Genomic DNA, 26,808 nt, shown 5'->3' on the forward strand with positions numbered 1-26,808 from the left:
GTCACCAAACAGGCTATAGGAAGGAAGACATTTATATATAGAAGTGCATGACTGCAGTTTATAGTGGTATATGTATTTCTAGGTATAGACCACCTGGATCTGTGAGAAAACTATTCACATTGGCTCTTGCATCTTTATGGCAGAAATGTTCATGGGGGGAGACCTATAAGAGTTGGCTTCTAGGTATGCTATCTGGGGGGGGATAGACAGGGAGAATGCTCCTTTTGGGAATGCGTTCCTCATTGCATGTTCATTGTTAATGGATACTTCATGAATTTATGCAATTGTGCAATTGTATTATTGTTATGCCTTTCAGGAGTGGTGTATTGAATCCCTGATGAAGATATCTCTATATATGTATTGCTATCGAAATGCATTGGAAGTATACACCACTCCAAGCAGTAGTCGAATATGTATTTTACATCATTTGCAAATTTATGTTTATGTTCAAATGCATATTGAATATGTTCATTCACACTATTTACAACTTATGTAGTCCTTTTGTCTACAATAAATACTGAATTTTACTATATCCTACTGGATGATATTTTGACTTAAAAATTATGTTGCCATAAAGTCCCACTAAATAGATGGTTTCTTTCTGTACAAAACACTTTACAACAGGGTGCCAGCAGAAAGCCAACCACCCACAGGTGACACCAAGCCAGCCACCCACCACACAGTATTCCAGCAAGCCAGCCACCGACAACAGGCCAGGGTGAGTGACACCAAGCCAGCCACCCACAACAGGATGACCCCAAGCCAGCCACCCACCACAGTGTTCCAGAAAGCCCAGCCACCCACCACAGTGTTCCAGCAAGCCCAGCCACCCACCACAGTGTTCCAGCAAGCCAGCCACCCACCACAGTGTTCCAGAAAGCCCAGCCACCCACCACCGTGTTCCAGCAAGCCAGCCACCCACCCACCACCGTGTTCCAGCAAGCCAGCCACCCATCACAGGGTGACACCAATCCAGCCACTTACCACAGTGTTTCAGCAAGCCAAACCACCCACCACAGTGTTTCAGCAAGCCAAACCACCCACCACAGTGTTTCAGCAAGCCAAACCACCCACCACAGTGTTTCAGCAAGCCAGCCACCCACCACAGTGTTCCAGCAAGCCAGCCACCCACCACAGGGTGACACCAAGCCAGCCACCCACCACAGTGTTCCAGCAAGCCAGCCACCCACAACAGGGTTGACACCAAGCCAGCCACCCACAACTGGATGACACCAAGCCAGCCACCCACCACAGTGTTCAGAGAGCCAGCCACCCACAACAGTGACACTAAGTTAGCCACCCACCACAGTGTTCCAGCAAGCCAGCCACCCATCCACGACAGGGTGACACCAAGACAGCCACCTACGACAGGATGACACCAAGACAGCCACCTACGACAGGGTGACAACAAGCCAGCCACCCACCACAGTGTTCCAACAAGCCAGCCACCCACCCACCACAGTGCTCCAGCAAGCCAGCCACCCACTACAGTGTTCCAGCAAGCCAGCCACCCACAATAGGGTGCCAGAAAGCCACCCACACTGCCAGGCGTCACCGACCCACAAGAGGGTGCCAGCAGCCAGTCACAGCACATCAGGGTGCCAGCAAGCAACCCACACTGCCAGGCATCAGCCACCGACCCACAACAGGGTGCCATCAAGCAACCCACACTGCCAGGCATCAGCCACCGACCGATGCACAACAGGGTGCCAGCAAGCCACCCACAGCAGGGCAGGGTGTCAGCAGCCAGCCAGACATTTTTTTAACTTTATTGTCTCTTTCAAACTGCAATGGAGATGAAGACAGAAAAAGTAAAAGTGTGGTCTGGGACTATTTCTAATCTCAACCATCTCCAGGAAAAGCAGCAGTGTGCAACACATGCACAGACAATGTAAGCATGGGATCAGTAACTGCGAAAAACAAAAATACGTCCAATTTTTGGGCCCATCTAATAGTTCATCATATTTAATTATATCATGCAGCACAAAAAAAACAAAATGAATATTGTCACTGTCAAGATTCAGATGGAAGATCCCAACTGCTGGACAGAGTAATCACAGATAATGGTCACTGATAACCAGCCATTTACATTGGTGTCTGACTCAGGATTTAAGTGGTTGATGTCCATACTTGAGCCAAGCTACACATTGAAGAGCGAGAAGTATTATCGAACCGAAATGCTGGGAAAGATTCACCAAAAGGTCGTTGAGAAAGTAAAGGCTATGCTGCAACCAGAGAATGCTGGCAACTCAGTCTCATTCACGACTGGTCAGGACAAACAGTCAGAGTCACTAATGATTCTTACATGCCACTTCATTGAAAGCGGATGGACAAAAAGGCAATTGGTGTTGAATACAAAAGTGATGCAAGGATCCCACACTGAGTACAGTAGAGATATGTTTCTAGGCATGCTTGAAGACTGGGGAATCGACAAAGACCGAGTGATGCTTGTGCTACGTTGAGACAGCGGAGCAAACATGCGGAAATGAATGAGGCTTGCTGATATGTCAGACCTCTGTGACTTTATGGCACACAACACCCTCCAACTTTCAAATGCTCTGTCAAGCCAAAGTACTTTGATTGATATATGTTTTGAGAAGCATGAAGAGATTAAAAATGTTGTGCTTGCAAGTCTTTTGAATCCTCGATACAAGAACCATGCTTTCTCTTCTAATGATGTATTGGCCAAGGCAAAACAATGGCTGGCAGAAGTTATTCAACAGGAGGAGCAGGAGGTTTCAGAACAGCATTTTTATAATCCGAAAGAGCAGCATGCTACAAAAACAGAAAAATTTCCAAAAATACCACAACGAACAGAAGAAAATCATCTTCATCATGGTCGAATTGATCATGACATTTTCAGTGTTTTATTTGGGCCTCATGCGGAGGATTCAATTTCTTCTGAATCTGCAATAATAAGCCTGGATGATGAACTTCATCTCTATTTGAAGGAAACAGTAATTGACAGAAGAAGTGATCCTCTTCAGTGGTGGAAAGAAAATGAGGCACGCTACAAAAGACTTGCTTCCCATGCTAGAAGATGCCTCACTCTCTCTGCTCCTCTGTCCTCCTCTCCTCCTGTACCAAGTGAGCATGTTAATGAAGTGGCAGCATTATATGTACAAAACAGAAGCCGTTTAACAGGTGACCATGGACATGCTGACATGTTCTGCTTTCTGCAGATTAATATTGTTCTACTTAACTGGGAGTGTTGAAAAGTGTAGTAGTACTAGTGTCCCCTCCAATCCATTGTCTAGCTTTTGTCTAGCTTTTTTCTAGCTGTTTTGCACTGACTGCAGTGAGTGTTCTACTGCAGCAATAGTCAACTGACTCCAGTCCTATCCACTGTCTAGCTTTTGCCTAGCATTTTTCTAGCAGTTTTGCACTGACTGCACTGCAGTAGGGATTTAAAATCATTGCAGTGAGTGAGTGCACTACTGCAGCAGTTTATGCATCATTCACAATCAGCTGATGTGAAACTGATGTCCCTGCAAGTGCAGTTTTCCTATCAGTTTTCATGCAGTTAAGGTGTGAAGAACGAGCCCTTAATGTTAAAAATGTTAATAAACCAAGATTAACATGTTCAGTAACAGATTTGTGTCGAAATTTGTGTTTATTTTGCAAAATTTAAAGTGTACAAAATATCGGGCGATACCGATATGCGATCACCAAAATATCGGCAACTAAAAATCAATATAGTTTTATCACTAGTCTTTACACCTGGAGGTGTTTCATCTCCTGTGTGCTTGGTGGGGGGACACCCGATGTCGACCCGTTGGCCTATCGGCTCAACAAGGAGGTTCAAAGGTTTTTGTAGCCAGGTCACAGGATCCCCTAACTGACGCTGGTAATGCACTGTTGGCTCCTTGGGATCATTATCGGCTGATCCATGCGTTTCTACCACTGAAACTCCTGCCGAGACTTCTGCGCAGAATAGAGGCGGAGGGGATTCCAGTCATTCTGGTGGCTCCAGACTGGCCTCGCCATTCTTAGTACGCAGATCTGGTAAGATTGGTCACCCATGCTCCTTGGAGATTTCCTCTCAAGGAAGATCTGTTGTCTCAAGGGCCAATCTTCCGTCCTGCTTTACAGTCGCTGGTTTTAACGGCGTGGCTGTTGAAAGCCAGGTGTTGAAGGATAGGGGTCTTTATTTTTTTTAAATCAGAAAAAGCATTATTGAGAGAATCACACACCACCACAATAAACATTGAAACATTGTACAAGTGTCATGACAAAGAAATGAATTACCATTCCCCATCCCCACACAAAGCATTGTTCTTATCAAGTTCCACAGATACCTTCTTAATTCAATTCGTACAACACCAAAAATACCATATATGTAAAGAATTCTCCCCTGCCCACCCTACAACCGTTAGGTAGCAAAACTACAACAACCCCACATGAACTACATAGAATTAAGATAGTAGACGATCCATAATGAGGTCATTAGGGGCCATTCCTGGGCATTTCAGCCAGACTCCCCATATTTTCGAGAACTTTTGTGGTGAGCCCCTGTGTTGGTATATAACCTTTTCCATACGGAGAGTGCCCCCCATCTGCTCCAGCCACATTCTGTAAGTAGGAGGGGCTGGTGCTATCCAGTGTCGCAGGATAAGCAGGACGGGCCTGGAACAGAGCACAAGAGGCAGCCTCTCTCAGGAATCTGTCTTCCACTATTTGGTCTACTATGCTCAAAATACAGTGTTTAGGGTCCCCAGGGATGTCCACCCCCAGGGCTCTATTAATAGCAAAGCGCACTGCGGACCTGTATCTATGCAGCTTCGGGCAATGCCACATCAGGTGAATCAAGTCGGATAGGGGTCTTTCTGATTCAGTGATTGAAGGCCAGGAAGTCTACTTCCAGGAAGATCTATCATTGTACGTGGAAATTGTACATTTCATGGTGTGAATCCATGAAGGTGCATTCTCGCTTTTTTCGGTGGCTAGGATCTTGGCTTTCCTTCAAAGAGGTTTCGAACAGAAGTTTGCTTTGGCTACTGTTAAAGGCCAAGTGCCGGCCTTGGCTGTGTTTTTCCAACGTCCTTTAGCCTCGCATGCATTGATTCGCACTTTTATCTAAGGGGTCCATCATGTGTCCCCTCCGAGGCTATCCTCGTTACCTCCGTGGGATCTGAATTTGGTATTGTCTGTTCTTCAAAAACCTCCTTTTGAGAACATTAGGGAGATTCCTTGGCGTACCTTGTCTCAGAAGGTTGCCTTTTTGGTGGCTATTACTTCTGCTTGCAGAGTATCAGAATTGGCGGCGCTTTCCTGCCGTTCGCCTTATTTGGTGGTCCACGGAGATAAAGTGGTACTTCGACCTATTCAGGCATTTCTTCCTAAGGTGGTTTCTGATTTTCTTTTAAATGAAGACATTGTGCTGCTGCTTTATGTCCTAAGCCCAAACATTCTAAGAAAATTGCTTTGCATTCTATGGATGTGGTTTGGCAATTAGGTTTTTCATGGTGGCTACTGAATCTTTCAGGAAATCAGATTTTCTTTTTGTCCTTACGGAAGGACCTAGAAAGGGATTGGCTGCGTCTGCTGCGACCATTTCTAGGTGGATCAGGCAGATGGGGGTTCAGGCTTAATCACTGAAGGGTCAGGTTCCTCCTTTCCCTGTGAAGGTGCATTCTACTAGGGCGCTGAGTTCTTCTTGGGTTTTTCGCCATCAAGCATCAGTGGTACAAGTTTGCAAGGAGGCAACTTGGTCGTCTGTGCACACATTCACAAAATTTTGTAAAGTAGATGTGTTGTCATCCTTGAATGCTTCTTTTGGCCACAAGGTTTTGCAGGCTGCTATTTGAAAGAGACTTAGTCTCTTTGAGGGTGTTTGTCCAGGTGAGCTTCTGTTGTTCCTGATTGAGCTCTATATTCTCTGGTTGGCTAAAGTGTTAGCCTTGTTGGGAATTATGTTCTTTTTCTTCATTGTTTTCCCACCCCTCATGCAAATACTGCTTTGGGATGTCCCAATGGTCAAGAATTATATGGAGCTGCGTTTGTCAGTGAACGATAGAGAAAACTGGATTTTTGTCTTACTGTAAAATCCTTTTCTTTGAAATGCATTGACAGACACAGCACCTGCCCCTCTTATCTTGAGTGAATTGGGGTTTTTCCTCTAAACACTGCTTGCAATGAAACTGAAGCCTATAGCAGAGTGTGTGGGTGTATGCCTGCAGGGATGACCCCATAGGCGTGGTAAAGCTTTTTCCTGCCTAGTGTTCTACTCCTGTAGGGGGCAGCATACCCCAATGGTCAAGAATTATATGGAGCTGCGTCTGTCAATGAACTTCAGCGAAAAGGATTTTCTCGGTAAGACAAAAATAACATATAATCTGTACTATAAGGGGTTCATTTATACGGTGATACAGTGAAAGTAATATATATATATATATATATATATATATATATATATATAATAATAAATACACTTCAGAAGTAGGATATATGGGCATTTTAACTAGGAGTCAGACATGAAGCTATATGAAGGGTGGAAGGGAGATATACATCTTTTTTTTTTTTTTTTTTTAACAACAAACATGTTATACTTACCTGCTCTGTGTAATGATTTTTCACAGAGCAGCCCTGACTTTCCTCTGCTGGGGTCCCCCACCCACACTTTTGACACCTCCTGCCTTCAGAGTGCCCCGATAGCAAGCTGCAAAGCATAGTATAGAGTGCCCTTATAGCAAGGTAAAAAATAACTTCTGCCTTTAAAACCACTCACTTCATGCCCAGGACTACATGTCCCATTAGGTATTGCTCCTCACACATTAACATTTACAAGTTCTCAGGCACTTACTGACATGAATGTGCTGAGCTGTCTGTGTGCTGCACTGACTTCTTACATGTATGGACGGTGTACTGAGCTGTATGTGTGCTTTACTGTATTTCCTTATGTATACAAATAATGCATTCTGTATGCAGGCCAATTAATCGCCTGATCAACTAATCAATTATGAAAATAGTTGACAACCATTTTCATAATCGCTTAGTTGTCAATCGATTAGTTGTATCTGCCATAATTTCTACCTGCTGCCTTGACTGATCATTTGCCTGTTTGCTGTCCACGTCCGTGCCTGCCAACTGAACTGACACACTGACTACATTCCTGGCATGCACCATTCTCAGCCATTCCCTGCTGCCAATTGCAGTCCTGAAAAATCGACTTCTTTTGTTCAGCCTCCTGTACTTCCTTGCCAGTGAAAATGGCATTTCTGGGGGCAGCCATGTACCAGTAGGCTAGGCTTGCTTGATTTATAGGAATTGGGACTTGTATAGGTGACGCTACACTAAGCTGAATTCCCTGACCACTTGTACAGAGGTGAGCATTGCAGCACGGTGTTTTTGAAAGAATGTTAAATGTTAAAAAAGTTGATTTTTGTGATACACAATGTCTGATAAATAATCAGTGCAAGCATTGAAAAAGGTGTGGTATCCCCATACTTGGAGGAGTAGCAGAATGTGTTTTGGTATGAAAGTGCCCATGCTGTGTGGGGGGAATATCTTATTAAATTGACAACTTTGTGTAAAAAAAAACTTTCGGCATTTTCTAAAATTTTGTGGCAAAAAAAAGGTTCTTCAAAAGACTCACCATGCCTGATCAAAAATACTTTCAGGTGTTTACTCAAAATCCAAAGTTCTTACTGTTCTTACTCTAGTGCCTTCACAGTTCATTCATAGCTACAAGCCATCTCCTGTGGTGGCAGACAGGACTTCCTGTGATTGAAAGATGCACCTGTGTAGGCAGAGCTGTGGTTAGAGGTGCTCGAGTACATTACTCCCTTAATATGGATGTGACCTGTTTAGTGCTCCAAAAGGTAAATTTAGCCTTTAAATACAGCTAAAATAAAGCTCTATCTTTCTTAAAAAAAATTATAATATTAATTGAATTTGTGTACAGGGAGGTTTAACATGCCAGTCTTCAAGTGGTTGATGTGTTTGCAGGTACATTTTATACCAGGATGTGCTGGTAACAGAATATAGTTCATAAATATTTAGACCAACAAGTAGTTAATTAGTGCTTCTCTTTCATTCCCAGACAGGCCCTGTCCCTACTTTTTGACACATATCACAATGAAGTGGAACAATTTGTTGCATCTAATGTAAGTACATTTTTCTCTAAAATGTCTGTGTTTGTTTATGTTCATGAGCACATTTTGTCAGTTAATTATATGCAATGCAGAACACAGCCAGTGGCGCAAAGTCGCTGTAAATCGGAAATTTGATCTATCTAATATGTGCTTCTACCAATTTATGAACTGATGTTAAAGTGGAACTACACTGCATTTATGTAATTACAAACCTAAAACGCGATTTAATTAATTTTTAATATTCAAAGCAAACACACCCACCCATCCACGTCCCCATGATTTATTTTGCTGAAAAATCACTTTGAAAAACACCCTCTAGCATTTCTCGCTGTGACCATCTTAAGTGGGGGTAGATGATCCATTTAGCATTTATTTTCTGGAATCAATCTGCTTAGGCTTAGCTCAGGCATGCATGCAGGAGGGTCTGCTTATCTGAAAAAAAAAAATCCTGAAGACTCTGCAGATGTTAATTTGCCTAGGTTTGGAAACTAGAAAGTGCTTGAAGAAATGCAAAAAATAAACCAAGTGAATATGATATACTTTCACAGACTTTGATTTGGAGAAAGAAGAAGGAATGAATTACATTAGTACAATAAATTAACTTAAACCTAATGTTACAATTTCTATTAGAAATGGTACTTAGATAATTGAACGTATGCAGAATTTTAGTACACAGGTAGTAGGTATACTATCTATGAAAATACATCTGCCTATCACTACAAAAAAAAAAAAAACATGAAGTCTTATAAAGCAGTACATAGTCACTTTAGAATGGTTAACACCAGGTTAATAAGAGTAGATGCATCAGTATGTTATTTATTTGTTTTTTTTTTTGGAGTATGACTTCTTGTCAAGGCATATGTCATTCTGGCTCATCACTTAGACTTTACCCTGACCCCAAAAGGTAAAGGGCTGATATTTTTGGTATGTGAGGGTGTAGGAAGTACAGCCTAGATAGGTAAATACTCAGGCCAAATTAAGTCCTCGTAGTTATTATCCCGTCTGGGAACTGAGTTGGGTCTATCTAGACTTGGGTGCATCCTGGGTTAACTTGAGAGAGCAAAGAGGAGCAGGAAGGACAGAACAGAGGAGGGAAAAAAAAGTGTGGGGGGGGGTTGCCCGGGGGTTGTCCATTGGGTCCATCTATGTGTGGTTAAATCTAGTGAAGTTACTAGCAATCATAGCGTGGATTTGGCAGATTAAGTGTACCTAGTGTGTTATCAGATAATATTTATATGTCTTACGAAGTGTGGTTATGGGAGGTTATTCAGCTTTCTTGGAGGTATTCCTTTGTTGATTTAAAGTTGATCCAACATGCCCATGTGTGGGTGAATTTTGAAGGTGTATTTTTTGCAATCGAAATGAATTCTTCCGTATCAGCTATCTTGTTTATTCTGTTGTTCTATTCACGTAAAGTGGGTGTTCGTGAAGTGCCCTAGTGTTTGGGTATGCACATTTTGGTGGCATTTAACATCATCATGGCTAGTGATTTAAAATATGAGGAGACAGTTTCTGGGTTGTGAGGGAGCAGGTATTGAGCAGGGGAGAAGTTTAGCTTATATGTTGTTACTCGTGTTATTTTTTTCATGGACTGCAATACAGAAAGGTTGAATATGTGCTCAATTCCATCAAATGTGCAATATGGTATCCTACTCTTGCTGACAATGCCAACATCTTTCTGAAAGAGGTGGGTTGAATTTGTGTAGTAAAGTAGGTGTACAATACCATCAGTACATGAGTTTAAAGCAATTTTCTTGGATCGATACATTTATTGACCCTTTGCGAATGGAACGTTGATCGCTGGAAAGATCAAGTTGTAGGACAAAGAGTCCAAGATGTACAAGCTTTACTTGCTTTGGAGGGTTTGTTTCCCACAAAAGACTATGAATTGGGGAGATAATGTGTTTTTGAGGTTCGAACTTAAAGCAAAGCATCTCATAGGGATTAAGCGGATTGGCCAAAGAGTCCTAGAATTTGAATGAGTAAATTTTGAAGTTGCCTGTAAGTCCATGGGGTCAGACAAGCTTCTGGCCAGAGGTCATTAATGTGTTCCATCTTGTGCATTTTACCTGCATGAAGGAGGTGGTGGTTTATGTTACCGGGATTCAGGTTCTATATCTGCAAAAAATGTCCGTTATTCCCGGTTGAAAACCGGGATCATAGGACTGGGGATCGAGGACAGTTTAAATTTTGAGCAAACTACTCTAAAACAAGTTAAAGTAGGCCCAATGAGTGGGTGGTCTAGTACTTTTTTCGGGGTATGACATTTTTTAAGCCATGGAGTGACTTCAATGGGTGTGTCAGAGAAGGAGGCTTCTAGACTAACCCAATCTTTTTTTTGTGGGCATTCCCATATTTTATGCAAGCCATATGACACGCCCAGTAATACCTAATGTCTGGGAGACCTATTCCTCTTTGTAGTTTGGGTGTAGCTATTTGTTCATAATTTATTCTTGGGTGTCCCTTGCTCCATTGAAAAGTGGTGCATAATCTCTTGCAAGAGCATAGGAATAATTGGGCCAGTTGTAACAGAATAGCTTGAAGTATATAAAGTATGCACAGTAAAACATACATTTTGAGGATGGCTGCACGCTCAAACCGCGGGAAGAGTGGCTTGTGCCATTTCTTGAGGTTAGCTGTGATGGATTGTAAAGCCGGTAGGTAGTTCCTTTCATATAGTTCAGACAGGTGTGTTGCCAAGGTAGGTAATGGCATCTGATTTCCATGAGAATTGACATTTCAGTTTACACCAGGTCACCTCTGATGGGAGGAGTGAAACATTTAGAGCATAAGATTTGCTGAAATTGATTCTACAATTTGTGACATATTGGAAGAATGGTAAATATTTTATAAGGTTAGGAAGGGTGATGTGGGGCTTTGTTAAGAAAAGCAAGATAGATGTATTGTCGTCTGGAAACTGTCACTCCCCGGATAGCTTAATTTGCTCATATTTGTCGAAGGAAAGGTTCAAGCAGGAGTATGAATAATAGGGGTGATAGAGGGCATCCCTGACGCATTCTATTTCGGATGGAGGTGTGCGACAGGAGACCATTCACCTTAACTTTTGCTGTCAGGGTTTGTGTAAAGGGACATGATGAAATGTAATAAGCGGTTCTCCAGGCCTTGAGTCTGAAGTGCAAGTGCTATAAATATTTGCGCCAAGTGTTTAATAATAAATAAATTGTGTATGGGGGATGTTAAGACTGCAGCTGCCTCACATTTACCAAAGGGGAAGACAGTATATAGATATCTTGAAGTTAGACCTCAAGTAAGCAGCGCATATTTTGCCATACAAATATGTGCATATAAAGTATAATATATTGATGCCAATATGTATTAATAAAGTGCTATAGTGACATAAACGGGGTGTTCCCCTTGTTATGATGCCAATCCTTAGTAAATAAATATAATAAAGTGCATGTGTATCAATAGGAATAAAGTGCTCTGTAACAACTCAAGTATGCATACGTTTTCAAATGAATATATATATAAAGTGCATCCACATCAATCGATAAAGTGCTTATGTGCTCTGTGCAACTTAAAAATGATCACTCAAAGTCCAGTGCATATAAGTCCAATAATCTCCCAGTGAGGTATTCACGACCATGCAGGGGAACAGTGGTAGCCTCAACCCCTCTTCTGAGAGTATGGGTAAGTGTCTTCAATTTAAGCAGAGAAAATATTTTTAATTTTGGAATAACAACTGTTAACCATCCACAGCCGTGTAGGGCTCCGCTAACCATTTGGCCCAAACTCTATCTAAATTATTTTTTAGGACAGCCCCTAGGGAAATGTGTCTTTGTAGAAGGGGAGAGCATTATTAACAAATTTTTTCCACTAAGGTAAAGTGTGAGGGTTCTGTTTTTTCCAATGAAGTGTGATTGCTTTTCTCGCATAAAACCACAAGAGACCAATAAGGGTCTATCTGCCACTCTGGGAATCAAATCTTCCACTAGACCCTATAAACACACCCTCGGGGAAGGAGTGACAGAGATATTAGTCACTAATTGGATAGTTTCCAGCACCTGAGACCAATACACACTGATCGCAGGGCATCATCAGAATATATATGTAAAGTCTTCCCAGGGGGTGGTTGCATCAACAGCATGCTGGAGAATGGGTAGGCCCCATTTTATGTTATCGATGAGAGGTATAATATGCCCTATGTACCAGTTTGAACTGTATTAGATGGTCTCTCAAGGAGACCAAAATTCGGAATGGAAAATCCCATATGTCATCCCAGTCCTCAGGATCCATCTTGGGATCTTCAGTCATCCAGCGTTGGCGCAACACCACCAAGTCAGGCAGGGATACCCTAAGTAGGTGTGCATATAGGGTATCAAAAAAGCCAAATTCTTATCGAGTCACTTTTTTGACATGCGTTTGCCCTTACAGTGCTTCTTGCTGTTAAGACCAGTTATAGGTGGGGGAAGTGACCACTTTTTGTATTGCGTATATAGGGTAGAAGTAGGCTTTTTGCGACTCTCATCACTCAAGATCCTTTCTAAGTCTGAGGCCACCAGCTTAGTTTCCCCAGGGGGGAACTGGGTTCTTAAAGCATGGGACAACTGTAAGTATCGAAAAAGGTATGAAGGGGGGGGGGGGACATTGTGAGTAGAAACAAAGTAATCAAAGGGGTGGATGGATAAATCCGTGGAAACGTCTTGAACTATTTTTATATTCACTTTTGTCCATGCTATGGGTTCAGGAAGTCTAAAAAGTTGAGGGAGCATAGGATTTTTCGATAATGGGGCTTTTGGAGACATTGTGGTGCATAGGTAGCGCTTGCAGTTAAGACCAGCCCTCCAGGCTCTAAGGGTAGTCATCATAGAAGGTGTGATGTCATAAGTAGCTTTAGGACCATGACATCTAAGGGCTTCCACTGACCCTACCACTGCAGCCTCCAGGACAGTAGAGGGGTTGAACAAATCCGGTCTTAGCCACCAGGAGACAGTAACCAATTGGGCCGCTAAGTAATATTTGTGGCAGTCCGGAAGCGCTAACCCCCCTTGGGAGGTGGGGCACATCAGTGTGGACATTACCGAGGAGGATGAGGACTCCACAGAAAAGACTTAGGGAATTTCGAAACAAGTTGTTGAATTTCAGAGAAAAATATATTTTAAGGAGATTAATCTGCCCCAGGAGGGACAGAGGGAGGTTCTCCCACGCTTTCAGTTTAACTTTAACCTGCTTAACCACCAGAGATAAGTACTGTGAGGCGTAGTCATTTAGAATCTCTAGAGTTCCGTACCCAAAGATATGTGAAGGTATCTACCCATCTACCCGTTGCAATTGATGGTCAGACATTACGCTATCCTTAGCCTCTGAGTCAATAGCAAACAACAGGGACTTGGACCAGTTCACCTTGTGGCCCGTCACTTCAGAGAATGAGTTTAGATTCCACAGTGCACCCTGCAGAGAAGAGCCTGTGTCTTTGAGAAATAGCAGTAGGTCGTCTGTGTATAGAGCTACCCTCTCCTCCAGCCATTCCTGCCTAAGGCCCCTAATATTGGGAGATACAGTGGGTACGGAAAGTATTCAGACCCCCTTAAATTTTTCACTCTTTGTTATATTGCAGCCATTTGCTAAAATCATTTAGGTTCATTCTTCTTCCTCATGAATGCACACATAGCACCCCATACTGACAGAAAAACACATAATTGTTGACATTGTTGCAGATTTATTAAAAAAGAAAAACTGAAATATCACATGGTCCTAAGTATTCAGACCCTTTGCTCAGTATTTAGTAGAAGCCTCCTTTTGATCTAATACAGCCAGGAGTCTTTTTGGTAAAGATGCAACAAGTCTTTCACACCTGGATTTGGGGATCCTCTGCCATTCCTCCTTGCAGATCCTCTCCAGTTCTGTCAGGTTGGATGGTAAACATTGGTGGACAGCCATTTTTAGGTCTCTCCAGAGATGCTCAATTGGGTTTAAGTCAGGGCTCTGGCTGGGCCATTCAAGAACAGTCACGGAGTTGTTGTGAAGCCACTCCTTCGTTATTTTAGCTGTGTGCTTAGGGTCATTGTCTTGTTGGAAGGTAAACCTTCTGCCCAGTCTGAGGTCCAGAGCACTCTGGAGAAGGTTTTTGTCCAGGATATCCCTGTACTTGGCCGCATTCATCTTTCCCTCGATTGCAACCAGTCGTCCTGTCCCTGCAGCTGAAAAACACCCCCACAGCATGATGCTGCCACCACCATGCTTCACTGTTGGGACTGTATTGGACAGGTGATGAGCAGTGCCTGGTTTTCTCCACACATACCGCTTAGAATTAAGGCCAAAAAGTTCTATTTTGGTCTCATCAGACCAGAGAATCTTATTTCTCACCATCTTGGAGTCCTTCTTCAGGTGTTTTTTAGCAAACTCCATGCGGGCTTTCATGTGTCTTACACTGAGGAGAGGCTTTTGTCGGGCCACTCTGCCATAAAGCCCCGACTGGTGGAGGGCTGCAGTGATGGTTGACTTTCTAATCTCATTTGCTCTGACATGCATTGTGATCTGGAAGGTCTTATATAGACAGGTGTGTGGCTTTCCTTATCAAGTCCAATCAGTATAATCAAACACAGCTGGACTCAAATGAAGGTGTAGAACCATCTCAAGGATGATCAGAAGAAATGGAAAGCACCTGAGTTAAATATATGAGTGTCACAGCAAAGGGTCTGAATACTTAGGACCATGTGATATTTCAGTTTTTCTTTTTTAATAAATCTGCAACAATGTCAACAATTCTGTGTTTTTCTGTCAGTATGGGGTGCTATGTGTACATTCATAAGGAAGAAGAATGAACCTAAATGATTTTAGCAAATGGCTGCAATATAACAGAGTGAAAAATTTAAGGGGGTCTGAATATTTTCCGTACCCACTGTATATGAAGAGCTTTAGCAACTGGTTCCATGGCAATAGCAAAGAGAGCCGGAGAGAGAGGACAGCCCTGACTGGTACCTCAGTGTAACCAAAATGGGGGCGATAAAAGACCTCCTAGCCTAATGACAGCCGTCAGGGAGTAGTATATCACTAGGTCAAATGCTAGGTCAATTCTAGAGGAGGTCTTATATGAGGTAGAGAAACAGGAGTATGACCTGGTAGAAGGGTATTTCCATCTCCGGACCTCTGTCGGATCCGCTGAAAAAGCCCATCTGGATAAATCACCAGTGGATGACTTTGTGGGATGGGTCTATCTTGGTTTGGTGAGAGCACAATATTAAAGTCACCCATTAGAAGTAAATTGGGGGGGACAGTAGGGGGAGATCCTCTCCAGAATCACGTACAACAAAGCTGGTTGAAATGGCAGAGGAATGTAAATACCAACAAAAACATTGCTCTTATGCCATATTTGTACAACTAATATTACGTATTTATACATTTAAATAGTGCTAATGCCTCACGCTAAAATATACGAATAATTAAATATTGTGCCTATCCTGTGTCAGTTGGTCTTAAAGTGCTGCAACTTATATAAAAATGATTGCTAAATTAGTGTACATACAAACAAAAATCCTACACCAAGTTGCACATAAAGTAATACAAATAAATAAATATGTGCCTGTTTACATTTCCATAAACATTATATCATAAATTCCGTGAAGAAAATATGCAAAATAGAAATGAATATAAAGTCCCTCAATGTGCTGAAAACACATGTGCCAACTGTGAAAAAATTGTGGATATGATCCTCTCAGTAATTAGAGTCCCATGTGCACTATCCAGCTGTGGCTCTTGTGAGTAAAATTCTTGGGCTACACGGCATACCGTTGTTTGGCGAAGGAGTGGAGGACTGTTTCAAGGGTTCCGGTAACCAGCATGGAGGTGGTAAGGACACCAGGAACGCTCCACGTCCGTTCTGTAATTACACCAATGTGCTTTTTTTAAGTTAACCATGTAAGTGCAATAGGAGAAGATTCACCATGTAGAATAAAGCTCATAGTTTAAAATGTTATCACACGAGTGGAGATTTTCTGTTTTTTATATATGATCACTGAGGATTTGTGTGCAAGAGGAGGCTCTGCGTTTATTCAACATCCTTCTTGCATGGTGGTCTGTGACACTACGGTTATATTAAACTGCATACGCCAACACCATGAGAATGGGGGGCCATGATCTCTGGTAAGAGTTTAACCATAAATAGAGATTAATAGATAAATAGATTTCTGCCTAAAAAGTCCCAAACCCAGGGAAGCCCCCTTCTTTCCATGAGTTTAACCATAGGGAGTGGTTTGTGGCACATTGGTGGAGGAATCTTTAAGGTGCTTGAATTTTACTCACTAGAGCCACAGCTGGATAGTGCACATGGGACTATCCAGCTGTGGCTCTTGGATCATATCCACAGTTGGCACTAGTGTTTTCAGCACATTGAGGGACTTAATATTCCTTTCTATTTTGCATATTTTCTTCACAGAATTGATGGTATAATGGTTATGGAAATTTAAACAGGCACATATTTATTTATTTTATTTATTTGTATTACTTTATGCACAACTTGGTGTAGGATTTTTGTTTGTATGTACACTAATTTAGTAATATTATGTATTTCCCTGTGGGTCTGTATGCACTGCTTCAATTATACAAGCCAATGATTTGTTCACAAGTATATATACACCCCTAGCATAAGTGGAATATGAAGCATTACATGCCTTTTGAACCCACAGTCTTTTGAGAGTCATTAACTTACTGCCCATCAAGTGCGTCTCCTGTAATATTCGATTTCATAAGGAGTTCAATCCTTATGAGGCAGATGAGCCTGTATCCAAGACTAGTAGATCCCCAGTTAAGGGGTGGCATGAATCAGCAGAGGGAGCCACCAGTTGCAGTCAACCTAGTTCGAGAGGTAATGTCAATAACCAAGGAAAACAAAGGTAAAAAGAGAGCGAAAAGAAGAAAAACGAAAAATGTAGTAGTAGTAATCAGTTTGAGAATCAGATCTGTTTTGGCAGCTTCACTCTTGAAATCGGACTCCATTTATAGACTGCATGAAAATCAGCCCCACAGGGGTGTCTTTCATAGAATAAATAGTCCTTTTACAGGATATGACATTGATATGACTCTATGGATCAAGCAAGTCTTGTGGTTTGTGCAATTCAGGTGTATCACATTGCTACTGAGCCCTTTCGGAGGTCAGACTTGCTTTTTGTGGTTACGGACAGACCAAGAAAAGAGCTGGCCGCTTCTTCGTTATCCATCTCTAGATGGATCAGACAGATGGTGTCTCAGGCCTATTCCATTAAAGGTCAGGTTCCACCTTTCCCTGTCACGGCGTATTCTACTCGGTCGCCAAGTGCTTTTTTGGGCCATCCGGCATCAATAGCGTAAGTTTGCAAGGCGGCCACTTGGTCGTCGGTGCATACCTTCACAAAATTCTATATGGTAGATACTTTGGCATCTGCGGATGCTTCTTTTGACCGTGAAGTTTTGCAGGCTGCTGTTTAATGGGGGCTGTTCCTTCTTGAGGGGTGTTTTTTCTTTAAACCTTTATTTCTCTATGGTTCATCGACGGATGCAGCTCCATATCTTATTACCATTGGGTTATGCTCCTCCAATCAAGAATAGGCACTAGGCAGGAAAAACTTTACCACGCCCTTTGGGGCTGTCCCTGCAGGCATAACCCCACACACTCTGCTTCCGATTGCAGTTTGTTTCTGCCTAGTTTTAGGACCTAGCTCCCTGCTGGGACTTCGGTCTTAGCTGTAAATAGGGAATTTTAATTATTTAGTGATTTTTTTTATTTTTATTTTTTTATTTTCACTAGTTAGTTCCTGGAGAACTACAAGCAACAGCTGGCTGTGGATTCGGCCTGGATAATCTAGATCCTTAAGGTCTCCCAGCCTGGCCAGCGAGTGTGAGCAGGTTATAGTCCAGAACCAAGCCTCGCAATAACAGTATTCCTACGGGTAGGGACGAGTCTGCGAGTGAACAATGTCGTGGGGATGCGATCGACCTGCAACGCCCTGAGTCGCGGTGTACCCCCTGGCTGACAGCACCCCATGTGATCTGTTTTGGAGTGACACCCACCTGGTATTGTGGTATGGTGAGTAATTGTCCCCCCAAAACCTCTAGCGGTCTCGGGGCAGATGTGGGCCCTATCTCTGGATATGGTCGGACCCTCTGGGCTCCCACGGTTCCCCTGGCCTCTCGGGAGAACTAGGCCCAAACCCCTATCCTGTTTTTTCCCTATCCTGTGCAGGTTCCTACCTTGGGGGGCGGAAATATTGTAGCCGCCGTGGCGCCCTTTTGATGGGGGTGGTTGGTCCTAGTGGGGTCCATTTCTAGGGACCCTCTGATGCCTAATGTTCAGGGACCCCTTTTGGGAGTCCTGGAGACTGCATGGCGTGCCATGGGCATGCCGTTTTGCTGTGGATCAATGTGTTCTTTTTCCCATTGTATTACATGGGTAGCCATTTTTCTGTTTGTTCACCCATAGGAATGCATGGGACGGCCATTTTCCTATGGTCCACGATCCCTCGACAGGTGAGCGGCATGGCACTTTAATTCTAGCAAAGACGCAGGCTGTTATTTCCTTTTCCTGTGCAGATTAGTTTCACTATCGTTTTCACAGAGCATGCTGGCAGCTTCTGAGGTAACGTTTTTCTGGGTTTTCCTTCTACACTCTTCTGTTAGATTTTAGGCCTGGGGTTTGGTAGCCCGCTAAGATAGCGGTGAGATCGCGATTTGGGGACTCTTAAAAGGACAGTGCCCTTTTTTTCTTATTAGTGTAAAATGGAGTCCCAGGATAAAATTTCACCTCCAGACCCCTTAGGTACTGCTGCGGACCCTTCTGGGTCACAGTCCCAGCCCGATGTCACAGCATTTTTTCAAAGCCTGATGTCAAAAGTAGATTTTGTAAATACAAGTGTTGCCAGCCGCAAATGATGCCCTCTGCCTTCGCCTCCATCAGCAGTGTCTTCAGACTCTAAGGCAGATATGGCCTCGCAGACGTACCCCACCCTGCAGGGTCAGTGTCTTCGCATTCTGTCGGTGAAGAGGACCTGTTCTCATCAGCCGCAGCATGGGAACACGCCTTGGTGTAAGCCCTTCAGTGCGGGAAACTTTAAAATTGGCTGCTGAATCTACAGCGTCGGGTACGCAGGTGTCTTTTGGCTCCCGCAAATCCCAGAAATCGGGCAAAGTGTTCCCTTGTCCAGTTATGTTTTATGCCATTGTGGATGAAAAATGGAGGCCCATCAAGCACATGCTTGTGGTGCCTAAGCGTTTTTAAACACTGTTACCCTTTTGCAGATGCAGTATCCACTAGGTGGACTGTACCACCAAAGGTGGATCACCCAGTTTCCAGGCTAAACAAGTCTACTTTGTTTCTGGTGGAGGAATCACCGACTTTTGCGGATCCCGTGGATAGATGGGCGGAGTCCCTATCTGCCATTTACACGTGATAGTGGGTTCCATTTTGAAAACTATTTTGTGAACATTCTTGTGTCAGACGATTACTGAATGGGTGAAGCCACTAAAAGCAAACCTGGAAGCTGAACTGCTCCCCCCTGCGGTGCTTGAACTAATGGACCAGTTGGCTCAATCCCTGGTGTTCATGTGTGATACCTCCCTGGATGCGGCTCCACTAGTGGCCAGGGTATCGGCAGTGGGGATTGCTATTAGACGCACAGTGTGGTTAAAAATCTGGTCTGCTGACCAGGCTTCCAAAAAGGCCTTGACTAATCTTTACAGGTGAATGGTTGTTTGGATCTGTGACGGTATTCACCATCACTGGAGGTGAGGAGCAGATACTTAATGGTTTGAATTGCTTCAGATGGGACAGTAATATTTGTCAACCATATCTTCATATAGAAATATGAAGATTTAATACCACCTTACACAGTGTATTCCATGTGCTTGTCTGTGAGAGAGACACACAGACTGTCATTGGCAGACTTCCCTTTTGTTTGTGTATTGGGAGGGAATGTGGATTGTGCCTGTCTCATTGTTAAATATTAATGACCTCACATTGTTCTGTCTGCCTTAAGATAAGCTTATTATGGGATGTATATGTGTATGTGGATTGGCTGCTAAGGGGGAGGGGGGATTGTCCCACAGTGTATATCTTTGTGTACACTGTATGGGAGTGTAAAACTCTGTTTTCATTGGATTATGAATGTCAGGACCTGTTTTCAACAAGGTCCACCTGAGCGGTAACCTTGTGGGGGAAAACTGTATAAGAGTCTGTTTCTTGTTCAAAAACGTTGAGTTATACTTCACCCTCAATCTAGAGTCCTGTCTCTCATTGGGGGAATGTGCTACAAGGGATTGCTATGTCCTTCATACTCCCTTGGATAATCACTAAGCTCTTGTAAGAGCTTGTTATTGTTCCTTCTCCACTCTGTGGGGAGAGGGTCACCCACGGGAACCTGGAGCCTTGTCGTAGGTCCAGGGTGGGTAGGAGACGGTGAGACCCCAACCAAGCTGTGGGGGTCTGAGGTGCATATGGTGTCGGGGTGGAGTGCTTGGAGCCCTCGGGAAGCACTAGGAGCATCCGTCAACAGAGGTACCCGTTCGGGCTGCCGGTTGATCTGTTACAGGATACTCCCTGGATGAGTTGATCAAAGGTCTCACTGGGGGAAAGAATACTCTTCTTCCTCAGTCCTCTAAGGGTTACGCACCACGTTCTAGGCTGGGGCCTTCCTTCTCTGCTCATTGATCCCAAACCTCCTTAAAGACTTCAAAGAGTTCAACTCCATATCTAACCTTCAGATCAACTTTACAAAATCCCAAGCTCTCAACATCCCACTTACACAAGAAACGTTAAAACTATGTCAAGTAAACTTTCCATTTAGCTGGCAAAATGATGCCATACAATACTTTGGAATAAAAATACCCAACAATTTCACACCAATCTTGCGTAATATACAAACAGACCTAAGGTCGTGGAAACATGGCCTCTTTTGGTTCAGCAGAGCCGCAATAATCAAAATGAATATCCTCCCCAAACTTTTATACCTAATGCAAATAATCCCAATCAACTTACCACACTGGTTCTTCCTTTCTTACAAGAAATCCTGTACAAACTTAATTTGGGGGACAGCAAAACCCAGACTAAAATATGAGATCCTGACAGGAACCAATACGACAGGAGGTCTTGGCCTTCCAGACATAAGCAAATATCAGCAGGCATGCCCACTATCCAGGATAGTAGAGTGGAATGTCCATTACAACACCAAAGACTCCAACTTGAAGACGGCTTTTCTTCCATACCCCTGCACCAAACCCCTTGGTTAGATCCACCACATATCCCAACAACTTACAAAACTCACCCACTCATTGCACACACACTGCAAACATTTCAATCATTATGCCATAAACACTACTTGTTCTCTACACTGGGCCTACTAACCCCAATTCGGCAAAACCCTGCTTTTACCCCAGGTATGCATAAGTTATTCCAACAGAAAATATGGCAATATCCGTATATGAGAGCGGAAAACTTCTTTGAAGGTAATAGGCTCATGTGTCACCACTCTCTCAAATCATGTATGTCAAATCACTGCTTTCCACGCTCAAATCAAACACTTTTTATCTACCCCCGCTTTACAAAAAACCGTATCACGCCAACGTACCCCCTTTGAAGAACTATGCAGTAAACTGGACCTGCAAAGACGCCTCATCTCCACCATCTACACTCTACTATTACCAAACCTGGTGTTAAAGTATCTGAAATCCTCAAATGGGAACGAGACCTCTCACTGGATCTCAATGTACGTGAATGGGATGCACATGGTCAACACAGGCAAACTATGCATCCCCTCACATTGGTGTTCACCAAACCCTCCCACCATTAAGGACTGGCTTCAGCATGTTAAAAAAAATTGCAGAGATGAAAGACCTAATCCTCCACTACAGCACAACTACAGAGTATATCCAATTTTTTACCCAATAAGCAGTGGATATAGAGCAGAGGAGAATGGACCCCCCCCCCCCCCCCCAACTGCAAATCCCTGTTCCCTGCTTCCCTCACCTTCCCCCTGTTTACCAGACCCTCATTTTCCAGGCTTCATCAGATAACCACCACAAAACCCACATAACACAATATTGGGATTCAACTACTCAACACCCCCCCCCCCCCACCAGAAATACTGTGTATGTACCTCTGGATAACTTACTCAGGGCCCAAACAATGGTAAAAACAACACAATGGAAGTGCAAAAGTAGTAGCCAAAATAGACTCCAGACAATTCCTCCCAGACTCCCGATATCTGCCCCTCAGTGGAGACAGAAATTTCAAGTTGTCCTGTTCATTTGTGCATATTCCACTAGAACTTGGCAAACTATTGCTCACATATACGCTCCTTACGAAACTGGCAGGGGGGGATGTGGGGACGGTGGGAGAGAAACGGGGGAGAGAGCCAGCCTGGGGATATCCCCCGAGTCGACACAGTATGATCCCAGATGGGGTGTCGATTGGGGGACACGCGGTCTGGCCCGAGCGCCTCACACACAAGACAACTGATCAAAGTGGGTTGGCATAGCCCCTTCGCTAGCCGTCCCGGTCGTGCCCCTCTAGACATTTAAGGGCCCATTGCCCGCTTGAACACAATCCTAGACCCGGAGTCACTACTGACATAGTATTGCATTCTAAACCATGCCTCCTCCATTTTTCTTTTTCTTTTGTTTCTGTTTTACCATGTTCATTGTATTTTGTTCAGAACAGTTATCTGATTTGTGTTCAGGAGCGCCCTCACCCGTTTCTGGGGTGGGGGAGGTTTTTGCTTCTTTCCGGAACCATGGACCTCCTTGATTCAGGACAAATGGGTTCACAGCTGATCCGCTTGGGGTACAAGATGGAATTCCGGTCTCGACTGTCGGACAGTTTTTTCCCGTCCAATCTTCACCTATCTCCAGACCGGTTAAGGGACTTGCGAGGGGCCTTAAACAATTTGCTGTCGCAAGGAGTGATTGTGCTGGTTCCCTCTCAGGAACGCTTTCAAGGGTTTCATTCAAACCTATTCACTGTGCCCTGAAAGGAGGGCAAGGTGCGTCCCATCCTGGACCTCAAGGCCATGAACCGCTTTGTACGGGTACAGAAGTTTCAAATGGAATCTATCCGCTCAGTAGTAGTGTCACTACACCAGGGAGATTTTTTTTGGCCCAAATGGATATCAAGGGCACATATCTACACATCCCTATCTAGGCTGGACACCAGCGGTTTCTTCACTTTGCAGTAGCAGAAGAGCAATATCAATTTGTGGCGTTACCATTTGGTCTCGCCTCCGCCCCCAAGGTTTTTACCAAGGTACTAGCCACAGTGCTGGCATTGCTGCGCCAACGGGGGATTGCAGTACTGGGGTACTTAAACAATCTCCTATTAAGAGTGGACTCTCTTTTAGCCCTGATGGGCGACCGAATGATCACTGTCCAAACCCTGCAGGAGTTCGGGTGGACCATCAATTTCAAGAAATCCGCTCGATACCTTCCTTGAGACTAAATTATCTGGGCCTGGCTCTGGACTCTGCCTTGGCGAGGATCTTTCTTCCCCCGGACAAGCTGCAAAATTGCAGGAGGCGGTTTGGTTGTTGTTGGGAACCGATCTACCCTCCCTGAGAACCTGCATGTGGGTAATTGGGTCTGATGGTATCAACCTTCAAGGCGGTTCTGTGTGCTCAGTTCCATACAAGACCTTTGCAAAAGGAGATTCTTGTCAATTGGAACAAGGATCCAAAGTCATTGGACACTGTGATTCGGTTGAGCCACAACACACAGTCTGCTCTGTTGTGGTGGCTTCATTCACCAGCACCATGCCAGGGCTAGTCCTTCCTCCCATTGTTTTGGACAGTAGCAACCACAGACGTCAGGCTGGGGTGGGGTGCTGGGCAAGCTCTGTGCCCAGGGAACCTGGACAGCAGAGGAGTCCAAACTGTCTATAAAATGTTTTGGAGCTCAGAGCGATAAAGCTTTGTCTGTGACAATGGACAACTCGTCTGCAAGATTGTCCGGTTCAGATTCAATCGGACAATGCCACGGCTGTGTCTTACATCATTCACCAGGGGGGCACCAAGGGTGTCTTGGCGGCCAAGGAGGTGACAGAGATTCTTGCCTGGGTGGAACAGTTTGTTCCAGCTCTTTCTGCGGTGCACATCCCAGGTGTGGAAAACTGGCAAACGGATTACCTGAGTCATCAGGTGTTGGACCAAGGGGTGTGGTCCCTACTCCCAGAGCTGTTTCTCTCCTGTGTGTTCAGTGGGGGATGCACTGATGCACTGGTGGCTCCTTGGGGTCAGTATCAGCTGAGTTATGCCTTTTGCCAAGGCTTCTACACTGGGTAGAGGTGAAAAGAATTCTGGTCATTCTGGTGGCCCCAGACTGGCCTCGCCCATCTTGGTGACTTCCTCTCAGGGGAGATCTGTCTCAAGGCCCGATCTTCCATCCTGCTTTACAGTCACTGGCTTTAACAGCTGTTGAAAGGCAGGTGTTGAGGGATAGACGTCTTTCTGACTCTGTGATTCCTACGCTATTGAAGACTAGAAAGTCGACTTCCAGGAAGATATATCATCGTACGTGGAAATCATACATTTTATGGTGGGAATTGCTGAAGGTGCACTCTCGCTTGTTTCCATTGCTAGGGTTTTGGCCTTTCTACATAAATGGGTTGAACAGCGGTTGGCTTTCGACACTATCAAATGCCAAGTGTAGGCTTTGGCTATATATTTCCAAAGCCTGTTAGCAACGCATACTTTGATTCATACTTTTCTTCAGGGAGTACGCCATGTGGCTCCTCCGAGACGGTTCCTGCTACCTCCGCTGGATCTCAAGTTGGTCTTATCTGTTCTTCAAAAGCCTCCTTTTGAGAACATTCAGGAGATTTCTCTGCTTTCGTTGTCTCAGACTGTTGCCTTTTTGGTGGCTATTACTTCTTCTTGCAGAGTATCTTAAATAAGAGCGTTGTCTTGCCGTTCACCTTATCTGGTGGTCCACAGTGATAAAGTGGTACTTCGACCTAATCAGTCTTTCTCTGTCGCTCATTGACAGACGCAGACTTCCTGATTAATATCAGTAGGGATATCCCAGGGGGTATATCCTCTCTCTCCCTGCATAGGATGTCAGTTTTTTTCTGCCTAGTCAGGAGTAAGGACCTAAGTTCCTTGCTGGGATCTCTGGTCCTGGCAAGCTTTTTTAGATAAATCTTTTTTTAGTTAGCTTTTTTCTCCAGTTGTTCCTGTGAGATCTTCAAGCAATTATGCCGGATCTGGGCGACGGGCTGTATGTTGAGATCCAGTGGTCACCCGAGCCGGCCTACGAGCGCGTGCAGGCCCTAGCTCCGCGCTGGGTCGGCCATGACATAGTCCCGCTGGACGGGAACTGGCCCCGCGAGATAAACGTCTCGCCAGGTCGCCTACGACCAGTCTGAATCTGAGTCGCGGCGTCCGTGTTGGCCGACAGCCCCCCCACCTCGGTGGAGAGGGGTTCTGTCAGGAGTTGGCGCCCGCCTGTTCTGGTATGGTGAGTAGAATGTTCCCCCTCTCCCCCTGATGGGTTTTGGAGTGGACGCGGGCCCCTCCCTGGGATGGTCGGACCCTCACGATCCCGGGTTCCCCTCTGTCCTGTTATGCACCCCCCACCTATCTGCCCCCTCCTTCAATCTGGGTTACAGACCGCATATGGGGGCGGTGGGGTGCGCCGCCGGTGTTGCCCTAAACGATTGTGCGGGGGGTTACTACCTGTGCCTTCAGGTCCATCCACCGATCGATGCGGGGGTCCCCTTTTTGGCACTGCGGACCGCACGGGGCCGCCATTTTTATGCGGACTGTGCGGGGCCGCCATTTTGTTGTAGCCTACATGTGCTCTGCATGGAGGCGGCCATCTTGGTACACCCAGCTCATCTTGCTTGAGAGCTCAGCAGCTGTGGGAGTTACTGAGGGCGTGTAAGGGGGCGGAGCCCCTCCCTAGACCCAGGAAAAATCACTCCACAGGACTTCCTGTCATGTAAGACAGCGCTGAGAGCAGTCCTGCTTTGAACTCTGGTGCATCGTGTGGTGAGCCTTTTGGGGTCTCTTCTCTCTCTCTGCAGGGGTCTCGAGGCACGTGACCACTGAGGGGCGCTGTAGCACTGGGGGATTCTTTAAAAAAAAAAAAAGGTTTTTTGTTTATTTTTAAATTGTCATATTTTGCTGACAGGTTCCCCTGGCGTTGCCATGAACCCTGCTGCACGTGTCCCCATCCGATCCCCTTGAGGTGGCCGCAGGGCCCTCCGATTCTCCGCTCACCATTGATGCGCTTTCGGCGGTCCTGGAGTCATTTGTGTCCCGGGTGGAGGTGGCCTGTCGGGGACGGGGGGCTAAAAAACGACCCCCGCCTACCCCTGTCTTGTCTGATACCTCAGCCGGTCGCTGCTGCTGCGGGTTCCTCCTTTAGGGTTGATGTCCCGCGCCCCGTCTCCTCTGACAGTGAGGATGACCTCCCTACCTCTGCCATAGCACAGGACAAGGCACTGGTGGACGCACTGATTATGTCAGTTCGGGATACCCTAAAACTGGAGGTTGCATCAGTGGATGCAGTTCAGACGGAAGTTGCCTTTGGCACTCGCAAGCCCTCCAAGGTGGAAAAGGTGTTTCCCTTTCCTAAATGCTTTAAAATTATTAAAGATGAGTGGGCCCATCCAAAATGACCCCCTGGGATGCCTAAACGGATTTCTAGGCGCTACCCGTTTGAAGAGTCCCTCCTTAAAAAATGGACGGTGCCACCTGTGGTGCATCCACCTGTTTCCAGACTAAATAAGGCCACGGTT

General features: G+C 44.8%; 1 protein-coding gene across 1 annotated transcript in view; it reads left to right on the forward strand.

Moving 5' to 3' along the window:
- Positions 1–26,808, forward strand: part of PIK3C2B (phosphatidylinositol-4-phosphate 3-kinase catalytic subunit type 2 beta) — an 858,553-nt gene that overhangs the window by 305,801 nt on the left and 525,944 nt on the right. Inside the window, exon 8 of the mRNA XM_082244643.1 lies at positions 8,042–8,105. Within this exon, the coding sequence (XP_082100769.1) occupies positions 8,042–8,105 (64 nt within the window). The remainder of the gene's footprint in view (positions 1–8,041; positions 8,106–26,808) is intronic.

The sequence above is a fragment of the Pelophylax lessonae genome (genome assembly GCF_965119305.1).
Source record: "Pelophylax lessonae genome assembly, chromosome: 2".
Classification (NCBI taxonomy): Eukaryota; Metazoa; Chordata; class Amphibia; order Anura; family Ranidae; genus Pelophylax; species Pelophylax lessonae.